The sequence below is a fragment of the Caloenas nicobarica genome, chromosome 1, assembly GCF_036013445.1.
Source record: "Caloenas nicobarica isolate bCalNic1 chromosome 1, bCalNic1.hap1, whole genome shotgun sequence".
Taxonomy (NCBI): domain Eukaryota; kingdom Metazoa; phylum Chordata; class Aves; order Columbiformes; family Columbidae; genus Caloenas; species Caloenas nicobarica.
The window spans coordinates 161,345,155-161,361,329 of NC_088245.1; the positions used below are offsets into that span (position 1 = coordinate 161,345,155).

Sequence of the window (16,175 nt, forward strand, 5' to 3'; positions counted from 1 at the left end):
TTAAGTCTAATGATGTACATCTGATATTTACAAGACAAATAACACTATGGTGCTTGTGTGCATTAGGTTTTAGATGTTTTCATCAGGTTTGATAAGGTTCCATTGATGGAAGAAGGTAGACCGTTGTGTGTGCTTTTGTATATGTGTGTGTTTGCGCGTGTGTGTAGACACGTATATTGTTATGTAGGTCTTTTATTAAAAAATTATCCTTTGGGATGATGCTTTGGTTGCGCTTTGATTCATATCTTAGTTTTAATGAACATTAATAGATTCTTAACAATGTGCTTTAATGTTTTTAGAATTTTAATAACTGACACACTGTGTAATCCAACTTGGCACTTCCTCATTTTATGTCAGAATATAAAAGGTAAACCTTGCATACTTATTGTTGTGTCATCAGACACACAATAGCTGATTTAAAAGGGAGTTACTCATCCTACAATATGTTGACATGTCAACAGGTGCAACTGAAGGAGGTTGTGGAAGATCTACCTAATAAAATGGAGACGCAGCTGGCAGAATCTGGGTCTAATTTTAGTGTTGGTCAGAGACAGCTGGTGTGTCTTGCCAGAGCAGTTCTAAAAAAAAATCGGATCCTTATCATCGATGAAGCAACAGCAAACGTGGACCCAAGGTAAAAACAAAATCTGCCTAATTAAGATAAGCCATTTTTTATTCTAATATGATCATCTCTACTGTAGAGATGAACTTAAATGCTTTGTATTTCTTGTAGTTTGTATTGCTATTTTATGTTTTTAATGACAGCATGTTAATTAACTATTCAAAATGGGACGGTTGAGCTTTGGCTACAGAGCAGAAGATATAAACTAAGTGCTCAAAATATCCATAATATTCAAAGTTTATCTGTCCTGCAGCCGTAGACAAGAAGACAAGAACCTTGGCAATGAACACCAATAACATCAGAATAGCCATGAAACAAATTGACTTCTGGAAGAAATATCTTGGAAATAAGTAAAAATGAATTAAGTGATGAATTAATCCCCCTTGCCCAAAAAAACCTCTCCACACAAAAAGGAAAAAAAAAAAAAAGGAAAAAAGAAAAGAAACTGGAAAGGTGAAAAATTGGCTGTAGGCAAAACAGGATACTTCTGGTTATGAGGTGCTGTCCCTTCAGACAGCTCAGCTGACGGTGTAATAAGTTACAGCTAAAGCAGGGCCTAGGGGGAAGGTAAGCTGTCCTAAACACCACAGGAATTGCAAAGCAGATTTGGAGATGTTTAAAGCTACAGGAGGGACTAATTTATCATGAATTATTTTTTCTTGTATAACTCAGGCCAGCAGAACTTTCCTGAATTCATTCCTGTTTGAACTAGTGTACTTCCAGCAGAACATCCAACCTCAATAGAAAAAAAATTCAATGACAACCCTTGTTAAATTGTTCCAATAGCTAAGTACCCCCACTGTTAATTTTTGAAACATTTGAAATGCTGGTGGAAATATTTTGGAAACAATACTGCAAATGTACTGCATCAATTATTCTGGGCTGAATATATAGTTCCAACAAACTATGGCTTGAGGGAGAACTCAAAGTCCAAAGAGGACAATAACACAGCAAGTCCCTCAAACAGATGCATTAAGGATTTTGTATGTCATCTGGGCGTGACTCATTTTTATAACATCTTCTTGGGGGAGAAGTGATGCTACTAGAGTAGCTTTGCAGTTCAGCTGACAGTGTATTTCTAAAACCTTTAGAGAAGTGCATTCCCTTCCCAGAGGTTCTCTTTTTTTTCTCTTCTTTTAATTTTCTTTTTTTTCTTTTTTCTCTTTTTTGACTATGAGTTTATTTTTGGCTGAGCACTGATAGATTAACTGTGATTAATCATAGCTGTGGAAATGTAATGCCATCTTACCCATCCTCCCTATTTGGGCATCTCACATGTGTGTGTTCTCCACTTGGGCTATCCTTTTAATTGATCTTGATTAATGTGTGCTGCAATATATATTATAATAAGATAAATGTTTGTTTGTGTCAACTCTAGGCATAACAATACAAATAATAACTTGGAACTTTTCCTTTGAATTCGGTTTGCATTGCAGTCATTATTACCTATTCCTTCATGCGTTTCTATAACTAGAGCCGAGTATTTTCCGGCTGTGCCACCTGATAGGGTGCTCATGAGGAAATGCTGATGTGGGTTGTTTAACTGAGCAGTTAGGGAGGCATTTTTGGCATGTAAGGAAAACCTCCTCTCCTGATGCACAGCCCCCATGCCTGGCATCCCTGTCTCTAGCCTGGCGGCAAAGTGCACACCGTGTCAAGCACCTGGGGTAGGAAACCGTGGGGAGCCGCCGCCGGCTCTGAAGATATTATTTCTATTTTGTTTTTTTTTTTTTTCTGTCTCTTGATCTCTTTGCCTCAACCGCTGCTGTGCAACTATGTCCCTTCTCCAGTTCAACCTGGAAGCAAATGTGAGAAGGCAGGGCTTGGGGGTTGGATGAATAGGAGGAAAGGGTGAGGTGGCAGGAGGTGGTGGATGTGACAGCAGGATGAGAGGTGTCCGGTGTCCCCAGGGCTGAGGGACTCACCGCTATTTTCCTTTGGCACAGCTGGACCATCCTTGTCTGCTGCTGAGTGAAGCTGAGCAAAGAGGTGAAGGGAAGGAGTTTATAGAGTTGATCCTTCTCCCTCCTTCTTACATCTTCCAGCTCCCATAGCCTGCAGGGGTGGCAGCGCTGTCGTGAGGGAGAGGAGGAGCTTGCCGTGAGGAAGGCTGCCTTAAGTCAGACCGCTGGCATGTTTTACATGATGACAGATGTTTGATTTGATCTGGTGGTCTTGGTCCTGACACCAGCATTCTCACCCTGAAGAATGGAGTCGTTCTAAAGCAGTTGAACCGTTCTGGCAAGTTGTATGAAATCTGGAGCAGAAGAGCTGAAAATCTTTCTGTAGTCGCTTTGGTGATACATTGAAACAAAATCCTTAGTAATTGAGGCTTTTTAAAAATACTGAGTAAGTTGAACTCACTAAGCTTTCTGCACACTGACTACAGCATTATGCATTAATTCATATTTTTACTGCTTATAGAGGACAAAACTTAAGGGGATCAGTGCACTGCCAGGTTTTTTCATTGGTTGATCATTGAGTCTGGTAAAAACAGCCATTGCACATATTTTAGTTCATTAGCCAGCTTAAGTTTGTAAGGTTTAACCTTTTGTTACATCTAACTGCTATCTGTATCTGTTTCTGTTTTGGAGAAATTATCCAAAGCTGCTCAGGAGTTTCGTAGTGTGAGAGATGCTTCCAGGAGGACATTACACTGAAGACAATGACTTATGCAGTGTTCCTTTCATCAGCTTGGTTGCTTCTCATTCAGGTCCTATTTATTCCTGCTCTTTAGATAGTTTTCTTTTTACGCAGTCACATAATTCCGGTTATACCAGATCTTGGGTTGCTGTGAAATTTGGTGTTAGAACCTCAACCTGCAGTGCCAGTGGGACAGTTAATACCACCATTTTCGTGCTTTCTTGTTGTGCTGTTCCTTGCGATGGGGAGTATCGTGGTTCCCATTTTCATATAATCAGATTAGAGGCTGAGCCTTTGTCATCCAGCAGCTCTGGTTTTGTTATTCAGGTTGCATCTTTGGTTGCTAATGTGCCTGAATGGGATGATGGGGTTTGATCCATTGAGACGGGTGATGGAATCACTTGGCACCTGCCTGGCCACCTTCTCAGTGTGGGTAGGTGCCATAAAGGGTCTGTTGATGCCCTGAAAAAAGGGATAGATATGCTGTTTCCTTTGGCACTTTTCTAGGGGGCAGGCAGCTCTAACTGGCATGTGATATAGTCTCTACATTCTGTCAGCATGTAGTTGTGTACAGACACCCTTTTCTTAAGTCTTCTAGATTTTCTTGCCTTTGCTACCTTCTTCCTGAGATTGCTCTGGAGGTTACTGATAGTGCTTCTGTCTGCCACCCCAAAAACTATATTCCAAAAGCTGCCATGAAGCTTAAAGAGGATCTGATTGGGTCCCTCTCAGCAGAAATGTCTGCGTGAGATTTCATACTGTGATGTTTGAAGATGGACCTATTAGGTCTGTTTCTGATTACTTTGTAGTCTCAGAACACTTGCCACACCCACAATATGGCCAGCAGTTTCTTGCTAGGGATAAGTGTATATTCAAGAAACACCTGTTTAACATAATAGTTTGATAGTATCTATCAAAGAATGAGAAATGGTTTCTATTGTAAATGTAGGAAGAGGTGGTGCTATAAGGAATGCATGGTAATAAAGGAAGATACAATAAATGAAGGCAGAGGACAGGGATGTTCAAGGATAAGGCATTCTCCTCAGATAACAGCAGGAATAACCTGGGAGTTACAAATCATTTTGAGACCTTTAAGAAGTTGTTTTCCAAATTCCTGAGCAAGCTCTGATTGTCTTCTCAGTAGTAGCTCTGCAGGAAACCTCACCTTGAGCTTGACTACATGTAATTCTAAGGACTGTTGAACGTTCTGTTTCTATTTCGCTGTTCTAACCATTGCAGAGAACACATCCTGCTGTCTCTATGAGCCTCTTCCCTACAGAGAGTTTTCATGTATGGCCTTGGTTGTTTTTGTTTTTTTTTTTCTTTTGAAAGTAAGAGTATTTAGGTCATTGAGGCATTGCTGAGAAGGAAGTGAAAACAGGTACATGTGTTAACACTGGGGTGAAAGCACTGGTATTGCTGCGATGTGTGGCATTAATGATGAACAACTTCCTTTTCCTAAGGAGACTGCTAACACACGGGGGTGAAGAGCCTGGCTGTGTCCTGACTTCTCCCATCTTCTTCCCTGATTGAGTACAGGCTTCGGTTCAAAAGGATGAGTTGAGGAGCACCTGCTTTCCACCATGTTCTTTAGCTTCCTTTAGGAAGAAGGAGCAGAAGGACCAAGCCTTCTCAGGCTGCAGCCCAGAACACGGTTCTCTTAAGCTTATGACAGCTTAAATGTTTCTGTCTCCAGATGAAGATGCGTGGGAACTCAACTGTTTACATCATCCTTCTCTCTGATGATTTGTCCTGTCATCAGCACGGATCTCTCTATTCCTTTGTTGTGTTGATTGCTTAAACTTAGTTTGTAGCAGAAGTTATGTTCAGTCCTTCAGAGAATGAGCTTGTGCTTTCTGCTGTGGCAACTTAATGGTTACTCCGTTCCTCTAAGTCATCCTGTTCTTCCAGTGTTGTCTTTGTCCACTTTTTATTGTTAGTGCCTTCTGACATGGTGGCATCAGAACAATTCTTTTTGCTTAATTTATGAAGTGATACCACATATTTATCGTGTGCAGACAGATTCAATGTAGAGTACTACTTCTCCCTAAAAAATAGTAATGTGTCAGGGGAAGATGTGTTGCATGAATCTTTGTTGTATTTTATTTGATTTTTCCAGTTAGATTTAACAATTCGAAGAATTAAGGCTTTGCAAGCAACTGGTTGAAGCTAACATGGCTGCCTCAAATATACCAGTTTATCCAGATACCTCCTTTGTCTTAAGTTTACGTACAGCATTTATTATTCTCTAGTCATTATATATAAAAGTACAATTTCATGTCTGAACAGAAATCCTGGTTATGAGACTTGTACCTTTAAGTGTGTGACATCTAGGCTGGAACTTCCTTGTCTGCAGCCAGTACATCTTGAGCTCTTTGTGTCTTCTTTTTATCTAGGATGACAGCTTTAATTTCTGTACCTGCCTTCCCACAGTGCCTTTTTCTCCATCATCGCCTTTTGTTGGTTTTTTTGAGGGCTGACAGGCAATATGTGAGTGTTCACATGCCCTGGTGTTGTGCCCAGGTTGGGAGCCGAGGCTTCCTGTGCCACGTGGGCCATCAGGTGCTTCTAGAGGGCATTCAGTTCATCACCTGACAGCTCCCTCCTTCAGGTGCTCTGATTCACCTTCCAGCCATGCCTTTCCCCTTCCATTGACTAAGGACTATATAGATTTCCACATTTAAGCCTGACTGCTATGCTTTAAGTTAGGTGGTGTCAACGCTGCTTTCTCCTGTGGAGTTAGTTACTTGAATAATTTCCAGTTTCATGAGTGTTGCACCTCTTTTGCATTAATGCTTGTTTATACAGCTAAAAAAAGACATTTTAGTGTCTTGTGTATCTTCTGGTATAATTTTGTTTCCTTTTCAGGGTTCTCAGCTTGATTTGTGACAGCTAGACACTGAAATACAGGGTTAAAGTGATGTGTTCATTCTTTACAAGTCTTAGGTGTCTTCCTGATATCCTTTTCTTAGGTGGTTAATTCGTATAGTAGGTTGAGGCTCTTAACTTGAAAGCCTTTATCCCTTTCGTTGAGTTGTGTGTTCCAGTTAACACTCTTGATTTACGGAATAAGCCAAATTTTCTTTTTTTCTGTTTTCAAGTTCTTGAGTTCACCACTTCCTTTATCAGATCCCCTTTTGCTGTTGAAATCAAGAACCTTAGTTATAGGCTGTCTCGTGTTCATTCTTCAGTTGATTTGCAATGAAGGATATTTACTTTCTCCAACTTCACTGCTTGCACGAACTAAGGCTTAAAATAACAGTGACTTTTTTGGTGTAGGAGTCTGTAGGAATATCTGATTCTATAGTATGTTCCCCTTTCTGTAGGCAAAGCCTGAGAAATTAGTCCCCTGAAATAAAACCTATTGCTCTACTTGCAAGAAGAAATTCTTTCCTTCCTAAGTATTAGAGGATAAATTTTGGAGTATGTTTCCTGTTATTCCTCCAGGTTATCTAATATGACAAGAGGAAGAAGCGCTGTTACGACTTCATAAGTGTATTTCCTGCTATACAATAGTGTTTGGTGAAGTCATAAAACGTCCCTACCATTCAGTTATCCATGCAAACATCTCATTTTTGTCTGTATTGCTCTTGCTGTGTTTCAGAACAGATGAGTTCATTCAAAAGACGATCCGTGAAAAGTTTGCTCACTGCACAGTGCTGACCATTGCACATCGCTTGAACACCATTATTGACAGTGACAGGATTATGGTAAGACAATTAACTGCTTAAAATTCCCTTTTTTTTTTTTTTTCTGAAGAAGAATAATGTTATCGACTCCTTTGTCTTAATTTTGATCCAACAGTGGGCAAAGGTTTAAGTTGTACTTTAGACTTATCCTAGTTAACATAGTTACTGTGGTTGGCAACTCGTAAAACTGTAGCAGTGATGACCTGAAAAGACTTCTTACATTGTCTAGCCCTGTGGTTTCCAACCTGCGAGGCATGAACCCATTGCAGGTGAGGCAGAGCAGCAGACCTGAGCAAATAAATTCTGCCAGCACTAGGAGCTTGTCAAGGCACACCCATGAGGCTCTCTCTGGACGGAGTCAGCTGGATTTGGTCAGGTTTATTAATTCAGTGTCAGTGCGCCGAGGGAGGCAGTGGCAATAGTTGGTGGTGTGGGATGTGCGAGGAGGAAGTGGTGGAGGTTCTGGGGCAGGACACACGGAGGTTTAAGGATGCAGCAGCTGCCCTGGGGCAAGGGTGGTGGTGGGAGAAGTGGAACTAGACTGGTGAGGCGATGAACATGGCCAGCCTTCTAAAGCAAGGTTCAGACAGAAAAGATGAAGCGCTACCAATCTAGCAACCTCTGCCATATTTGTTCCCAACAGAGCAGTGATATATACTCTGCCACTGTGAAATACCCTCTCTGCCATCTTGTCTGCCCCTTGGTGCATTGCACATGCACAGGAATTAGGAAATACTTGCTGATTACTTATCATAAAGGCAATGGTCTTCCCCAGGCTCTCAGGAAATCGGGCTGGTTTGCGTCCTTGAAATGATGTGCAGCTGGCAGTTTTGCAATTTTCTGCAGTAGGAACAGGAGCCCTTTGCAAGCATTTTCTTCACAGTAATTGACGTAGTGGGCAAACCGTGTTCCTGAATGTAACTCAAATTTAACTGGGCTTCAAGCAGAAATTAAGCTTCACCTCTCAGTGGTAACCTTAAAATAATAATTTCTGCGACTTCTATGTGTGTGTGTGTGAAAATGAAGCATGTCAATTCTGTCAATGTTTTAAAATCTGTGATTGAGTTACAGTGGTTACCTGAAGTACACAAAATGAACCAATTGGATCTACTGAGGTCAGCGGTGTTCTGAGGAGTAGAATGGAGTAGATTGCGAACCAAGTGATTATAGTTTACTTACAAAGAGAGAAACCAGCAGAACTGCCATAAGTAGTCATATAATTGCAAGCATTTAACATATGATAAATAAATATTTTCTTCATTGGTGAATACCTCCCCACAGGTCTAATGGATATGTTGGTGTTTTCTACAACTAAAGTGAACAAAAGATTTGTGAGGAAACAACTATGACCTAATTAATAGCTGTGTGTGTTTGTTAGCTGTCCAAAGGGATTTCTGTGGGTTTTGATTCATTAACTACCATTAACGTGTTATGCACAGAATGCTCTTTCCATGAAGATGTTTTCTTAGTTTTGCCTCTAGTATACAGTTGTAATGAAAAGTAGATGGCTTATTTTTTATACTTTTTTGCCAGAAATCATTGGAATAAAGCATAGAAATCACTATTCTCCCCAAACCGCTCAGTATTATTACCAACTGTATAGTTCCTCTATTGCATTTTTAGAGTCTGTACATTATTCTTAACCTTAGGTTGTTTCAGTTTAGCCACTGTTAAGATTTCTAGTTTCCTAAAGGTCCATTTATATTCATACATTGTCCAATATAGTCTTTTTTGAGTGCCTTTGACCTCTTTAGAGTATTAAGGAACAGATTTGCAAGAAGGTGTACATTTGAGTCCACAGTTGTTAGTAACTCTTAAATATTTTTCATCTTTTTCCATTGCTCCATTTTGATCTTCTTACAGATTTCTACAATTTTCTGGGGGGAGGGAGGAGGGTGAGAACCATCGGGCAGAAAAAAGGCTACTGACATGTGACCCCCAGTTTTCTTGACATCCTTATTCAGTTATTGATTCTGTTTCTGGACAAATCAGAAGTATGATCGCATATTTAGAATGATCAGAGTTGTGGCAGGTGTGCTTTTGTTACACTTTTAATTACTTGGTTTACTCAGGCATGTAACTCCTGGTGGGAATATAGCAGACTTCTGGAAGAATAAGAAAAATGTGTGTTAAAAATGAAAAAAAAAAAAGGAAGTCCCACTAGGAAACTTAACTATTTAAGAGTGCCATTAAAAATAAAACCAGCATTCATTGAAAATTAATCATTTACTTAAATATCACGAAAACTGAGAAGGCTCAGCTAAAGAAAGCTCTCAGTTTATTTTAAAATTTGGTGAGTCAATAATGCGTTTTACTAATTCACGGATTTAACTTGATGCAGATCCTTTTTTAAGAGTAAAAATGCACAAACCGAAGTGCATTGTTCTTCCATCACCTGTTATTATTAAAAATCCTGGTTTTGTTTCTCCTTTAACTGAGATCTCTAGATTCAGTAGTGCCCTCATTTATAAGGCATCCCAAATCTCTCTGGTTTGTTATTATGGTAAGTTTGTTATAAAATGAGAGAAGAAGAACAAAGATGGAACCTGGGAGTTAGAATATTAACAGTTATCTTTTGACAAATAATGAGTAAAGTTATTTTTCAGCCAAATTTTGAGCAAACTTGTTCAACTCTCTTAATCACAAAAGTCCAAGCCTGTTCTTGAACAAGTATATGTAACCTATACATAAACTAGGGTTTCCCTCTCTTCCTATTGAATCATTCAGATTGGAAGGAACCTCAGGAGGTCTCTAGTCTAACCTCCTGCTCAAAGCAGGATCAGCACTAATTTCAGATCAGGTTGGTCAGGGATTTAGCCGATTGGGTCTTGAAAATCTTGAAAGACAGGCATTCTACAAGCTCTCTGGGCATCCTGCACCAATGCTTAATTATGTGCCTTGAAATCTTATTTTCCATATTTCCAGTCGAAGCCTCCCTTCAGTTTATAGCACCTATTTCTTGCTTTCCCACTGTACATCTCACTAAAGTGCCTGCTTCTGCCTTCTCAGTAAATTCCTTGTTGATATGGGAAGATTGCTGTGAAGTTCTCTGAAGCTGTCTGTTCTCCAGGGTGAAGGAGCCCTGCTCTGTCAGCCTCTCCTCACAGGTCAAGTACTCCAGCCCACTGACCACCTTGGTGACTCTGTTTTGAACTCACTTCAATTTACCCTCATCTTTCTTGTACTGAGGGGGTCAAAACTGCTCCCCAGATTCCAGATCTGATCTGATGAGCACTGGATAAAGCAGTTCCCTTGCTCTGCGCTCCTGTTGATACCCATGGCACTCACTGCTCGACTCCAGGTTGGTGCCCACCAGGAGCCCACCTCCTTTTCAGCACAGCTGATGCCCAGGCAAGTTACTCCTCAGCTAGTACTGATGGAGGGAGTTATTCCATTTCAGATTCAAGACTTTGCGTCTGTCATTGTTGAGTGTCATGAACTTCACGCTGAACTAGTCTTTTAGCCTGTCTTGATCTAAATAGCTTTGAATGTCAACCCCGTCTTGAGTATATTGACTGCAATTTCCGTTTTGGCGTTGTCCACAAGCATTTGATTTAATTCCATTTAATTGCTAGTGAAAGCAGAACTTTTCCAAAAAGAAAATGTTCATCTTTAGAGTTAATCTAAACATTTAAAAAAAGAAAGAAAAGAAAAAAAGAACAGAAAATAATTTTGAGAAAGTCCTGAGAAAATGTCGAATTGGATGAGTATGGAAATAGGAACTGAACGTGAACTGTTGCGTGTCTGCTCACACCCATCATAATAACCGGTTCTATTTTAGAGGAGAAGAAAAGCCTACTGGAAGAGAAAAAAAAGGAAGATGATAATACATTTTATACAACTGTAGACAAATCTGGCCTCAGGACTTGTTTTAATTCTCGTTTGTTCCATTCCCAAAACCATACCTCTGGTTTCATAATCCAGGTCACGCCTTAAGAGTATTTCCATTATGTCTATCTTAGTGATAAATACATTTTATCAGAACTTCAAACGCTTAAAATCATTGAGGGAAGAGCTGTATTGTGTAACGTGATACTCTCTAACCCAATCACCTCAATGAGTAATACTACATTGCACTTGCATAGGACCTTTCATCTGGAAATTGTAACGCTCTTTACAAACATTAATTAATTAAACTTCAAACACCTGGGTGAGATAGGGAAGTATCCATACAATCTTTGGAACCAAAGTTGGAAAGACTTGTTAAGTCAGGCCATCAAATAATACTACCATAAAATTATAATCCAGCGGTTTTCAAACTTTTTTTTTTCCTTCCCTCTGTGCTGCTCCAGAGTCTCATAGGACATTTTCTCATTCCTTTTGCTTCATTAGTTTGAGAACCCAGGTCGTTAATCCTCCCGCCAGGTGCCGACAGTACCCGGTTTAGTTCTTTGGCACAGGCGGGCACCCCCCTCCCTGGCAGAAGGGGCAGGATGGGGTAAATGCTGCAGTCGCCTCTTCTGTGATGGAGAATCCCAGCAGAAGCTCAGCTCAGGTTTGCTTCGCTGTCCTCTCATTCCACGTAGCTTTCCCCACCACCACAACAGCTGCTTCCCTCTCCTGTTCTGACCTTGCAGGGCAAGGGATTTTTACCTAAATTGCATCTGCGGCTCACTAGAAACTCAGCCAGGAGCAGCCCGGGGCAGCCAGGAGGCACCACTCCCAAGACATCCAGTGGGATCTCGTAAAATCCCTATCACTCCCTCCTCCTCCTCCTCTCTGCTTCCTTCTCTGGGTTGAGAAATACTTTTTATTAATAGAAACTGTGTTTTTTCAGGGGGGGAAACAGAAGCAAAGAGAAATCCAGACTCACCCAGGAACATAGTAGATCAGTTGCAAACTAAGTATATGCATCTGGCAAGAGCCCGATGCATTTGTTTGCTCTATATGCTGTGTTGTGGTCTCTCTATAGGAAAGCCACAGAGTAGTCGAAACTTGTGCATTTTCCAGTGACAAGGATGTTTCTCCACAGAGACTTTTCATATCAGTGCAATATTTCTTTGAAATGGAAACTCTTTATGCAAGCAGAACTTGATCTAGTAATTAAAAACTGTCATTCAAATAGGAAGTTTTTGATTAAGAGAATCATGGGAAGAGATTTGATTTATTTATGGGAAAACCTGTTGTGGCTACATTCTGAAGTGACTAATATTCAGAGTAACAATACAATCTACTTCACAGCCAGACTTCAGTTGTTTTTTTGGTCAATAGAAAATTACTTCCCACGTCTTTCCGGTAACCCTCCCTTGTTCAGTTGTTCCCATTTTTCTGACGTTACGTTACGTTTACCATGGTGGAACATCTGAGCCTCATAAATCAGGAACCGTGTTTCATGTACTGTAGACATCTAACCTCAGCAGGGTGATCAGTCCAGCAAGAGTAGGTGTAAACATCTTGAAAGCAAAGGGGGGACTCTGGAAGGAGATCCAGGCAGTTTGCGTGGTGAAAGGGGAGTCACCTACAGCTAGACGGAAAATGCTGTGCAGTGGACAAGGTCTGAGCACTTGTCTCTCTCTGGAGTTCTGGTATCTGAGCCAGTATTGCACATTAGTATTCATCCATCCAGTTGGAGATGAGGCAATGGTGTCAACAGACACCTAAATGAACACGATGGAGATGGCAGTGCTGCCCTTGCTTAGCATGGGGATGGGGCATTCTTCCAAGAAGTGCAGAAATCTGTGTTCTATATTGTCCTCTGTCTGAGGAGGTCTGGACGCAATGTTCCCCGTTCCCAGGAGGATGCCGTACGCAGAGCAGTGAGGGCAAGGCCAGTCTCCAGCCTTTCTTTTGAAGCACTGTGCTGCCAGAAATGCAACAGTGATGGAGCTAGAGGGAGAACAAGCATGAGGGAGTGTGAATCTGCAGCCCCGTGAGGAGCAGAGCTCTTGAAGGAGCCCCAGCTGCCCTACCGATACCTTCACATGAGCTGCTGCTGCAGGGGCCCAGCTCCAGATGGAGGTGTGCAGAACATAGGAAGGTGGCGGTCATACACTTAAGTTAGTAATACTGAGTTAAAGCCATAAATGCTGTGGTCTATTGGCTCTTCTTTTGATGGCTCTTTTGCCACTTACTTAAATATCACTGCTGGAAAATTGGTGTGTTTTACGGCAAATCTTAGACATTCTCTTTAGGGAGGATTATGTAAGTCACAAGATAACAGAAATGTGCAGTCCTAGCTGTAGGACAGTTCTTGGTGAAAACTGTGCATGTCGCCTGTAGTGTTGACTCCCTCATGTTGTAGGACTGGGGTTTTTTTTGACAGAGAGCTACCTGCTGTCAGATACAGGACCCCTCAAGTGCATAAAATATCTAAGACAGGTCAGCTGGCAAGACTATAGATTTTCCTGGAGCCTGGGATGGTAAAACATGAAACTTTCTGAAAAGTAGAAGTAATTTGGGCTGCATTCAGAGTTGGTTTTTAGTCCTTCCAAATTCTAAAGTAGGAGGACTACAAGGGTGTAAACCAGGTATTTTTTTGTTCTGTAGCACAGTGCTGAAGGGGGTTTGGACCTTATATTAGCCCATCCTGAGTATGGTGAAATATTATAGCATATTATACTTGTGCTATTGAAGTCTATTCTGTTAAAAGAATAGGATGCTCAATGGATTATAGAAGCTTGAATGAAAGTCAAATTTTCAAAACTAGGAATCAGACCTCCAAATATACGTAGAGGCCTAATTCCTCCTAGAAACCTTAAAGTACCTTGTGGATCTGTATCCATTAATCCAAAGTAAAGTTGCTGCATTCATATTTGTGCATAACAATCACTAATAAAACTCTTCTTCTGATGAAGCTTCTGTCTTGAAAATATAGACTAGGTAATATAGAATTAAATTCTTTTTTTTTTTTAATTCGACCTAAGAAAAATCCCAACTCTGCTGTGGGACAAAAGGGTAAAGCAATGCAAAGGTAGGAATATGAAGGATAGTAACAGGAGGGACCTGCCTAGAGCATAAGATTGGAGTTAATGCTGACAGCTGAGATGCCTTGCAGAAGGGAGGTAAAAGAGTACTTGGTCTGAGGATATCTGAATATCAGTATCAGTATGTACACAGCAAAAACATTGCTTCTGTCCATGTGTTCTGTAAGGTCACTGGATGTCTGTAAGGTTGTCTGAATGTCTAGATTTTCAGGATCCAAAAAATCATATGTGAAAATTTAGGAGGGATCTCAACACTTAATTATAGAGGCTGATGAAATATTTCAGGGACGCTCTTCGGACTTTTGAAGCAGTTCCACCAGACGCTGGGTGTGACTGATGCCGACCTACCTACTTGGCCCTTGGCTGTGTTGGAGCCCATCTGGACAGCTGATGGAGACCAAAGGGCCTGAGAACCATTAGGTTTCTCCTTTAATTTGGTAACTCAAGACTTGCAGAGTTTCTGGAAGAGCTGAGCATTTAGCAAGTGATTTTTCAGAAATGATCGGTTTGGTTTTAAATGTAAACAAAGGCAATTTGCACAGTTCTGAGATCTTCTGAAACTGGGTTGATATTTAAGCAAACCACAAGGGAAAACCAGATCCTTCCGTGTTCTTTCTTGGGACTTAATAATGGAGTTCAACGAATATCAGCAGTGAACACATTTTCAAAGCCAAGTAATTTATGTATCTTTACCATTAAGAGGAGATACTGAATTTTAGGCTAAGTTTTGTGTAAAATACTGAGGCTGTGTGCCATGGTCATGTATCAGAGCAAGTGTTGTCAGCTGAAATAAAGCATCTATGACAGTTGTAAATATCACACCTGGCACAGCTGTCTCTAAAATGAGTCAAAATCCCAATGAGCTTGAAAAGATACTGGGATTGTTGATTCTCTCTGCCAGTGTTAAGCCACACCTCTCCAATATGCTGGCATCTTTGAGTTCTTAAAAACTGCTTCCAATTTCAAGAGGGCCGTCCAACAAGATTCTTCTTTTGCCTAAATAAAACAACTAATTATTGAGGCAGTACTTCAGCTGGGAGCATTCAAATGAAGAGCTGGATTTGAATTACTGCAGGAAGTGAAGCCAATGTTTGATGAACCTTGATCTCTCATTCTATCAGGCATTTGTGTGTGAATGTGGTTCCATAAGTGTGAGGACAGGCCGGTCAGATCATGTTTCTTTAAAGACAATGGTATGGAGTCCAGACCCTACTAGAAATACACATCTTAGAGAATGATTTTTTCGCTCCCTCAGAAATACTGTATTACTGTTTAAAAGCAAATTAGCAGAGCACATGCTGGTGGCTGATGCTTTGAGCAGAGAGTTTCTGATAAGGTAAAACTGTGTGCACGGCAGCTGAGCCACAAGTTCATTGTCATCAGAAACTGATAAAACCAAGAGACATGCCCAGTCATCTGTAACTATATTCCTTAACTTCTTGAAAAGTATAATATCCTTGTAGCTTATCTGACTTCCTAAGACCCTCAAAAACCTTATTAAAGAGTGGGATTTCTAAAGCTGAAGTATGTCTTCTATCACTTAAGGGCCACGTTTGAGCCATTCTGCAATCCCAGTTGAGAAATGAGGCTTTGCAGTGATGGAAGCAGTCATTACTGATTGACTAAAGAATAATTTTGTCAGCTTGTACAGCTGCTGGTAAGAACTGGCGTGAGGTCCCTTCATAACCTTGAATGGAAAGGTTGAGCTTGCAGTGGTGTATCAGATGTTTTGAGGTGAGGAGACCGAACAATACAAGAAACATCTGCAGTGACTGGTTAACAGTCTCCTTTTCTCCACCAAGAGACAGAAGGAGCTAATATCAAATGATTATCAGTAGAATAAGACTCATTACTACATACATAATTGATATTTTTTTTGCCACAACATTCCAGCCAGCTTACAGTGGCATGCCATCAGATGGAGAAAAAGATTTTTAAGCCTCTGCAAGAAAAGTAAAGGTAATTCCTAGGTGGAACAATTTACCAGCCAGCATTGCATGCTCAATTTTCCCTAGGTTATAATGCAAGAATAGTTTCAGTTTAAAAAAAATCCACTATTTCTGGTTACAGAACAAGGTGTCTGAAGTTGCCTTTTCTGTGAAGCGGGGAAGCTGGGCAGGGGGCACATGTCAATCCTCAGTGACCAGTGGCAGATTTGGCATTGTTACAGCAAATTTCAGCTCCGCTGAGGTGAAATATTTGGGAAGTCTGAAAATAATAATTCAGATTATAAGAAGGTAAATGCCCAAGTGTGCTCTGCTTTGTTTGTACGCATGATGTATGAAATGTACATTACTT

General features: G+C 40.7%; 1 protein-coding gene across 1 annotated transcript in view; it reads left to right on the plus strand.

Moving 5' to 3' along the window:
• The window catches only part of ABCC4 (ATP binding cassette subfamily C member 4 (PEL blood group)), a 158,033-nt gene that overhangs the window by 126,815 nt on the left and 15,043 nt on the right, over positions 1 to 16,175 (plus strand). Inside the window, exons 28-29 of the mRNA XM_065642154.1 lie at positions 462 to 634; positions 6,870 to 6,975. Of these exons, the coding sequence (XP_065498226.1) occupies positions 462 to 634; positions 6,870 to 6,975 (279 nt within the window). The remainder of the gene's footprint in view (positions 1 to 461; positions 635 to 6,869; positions 6,976 to 16,175) is intronic.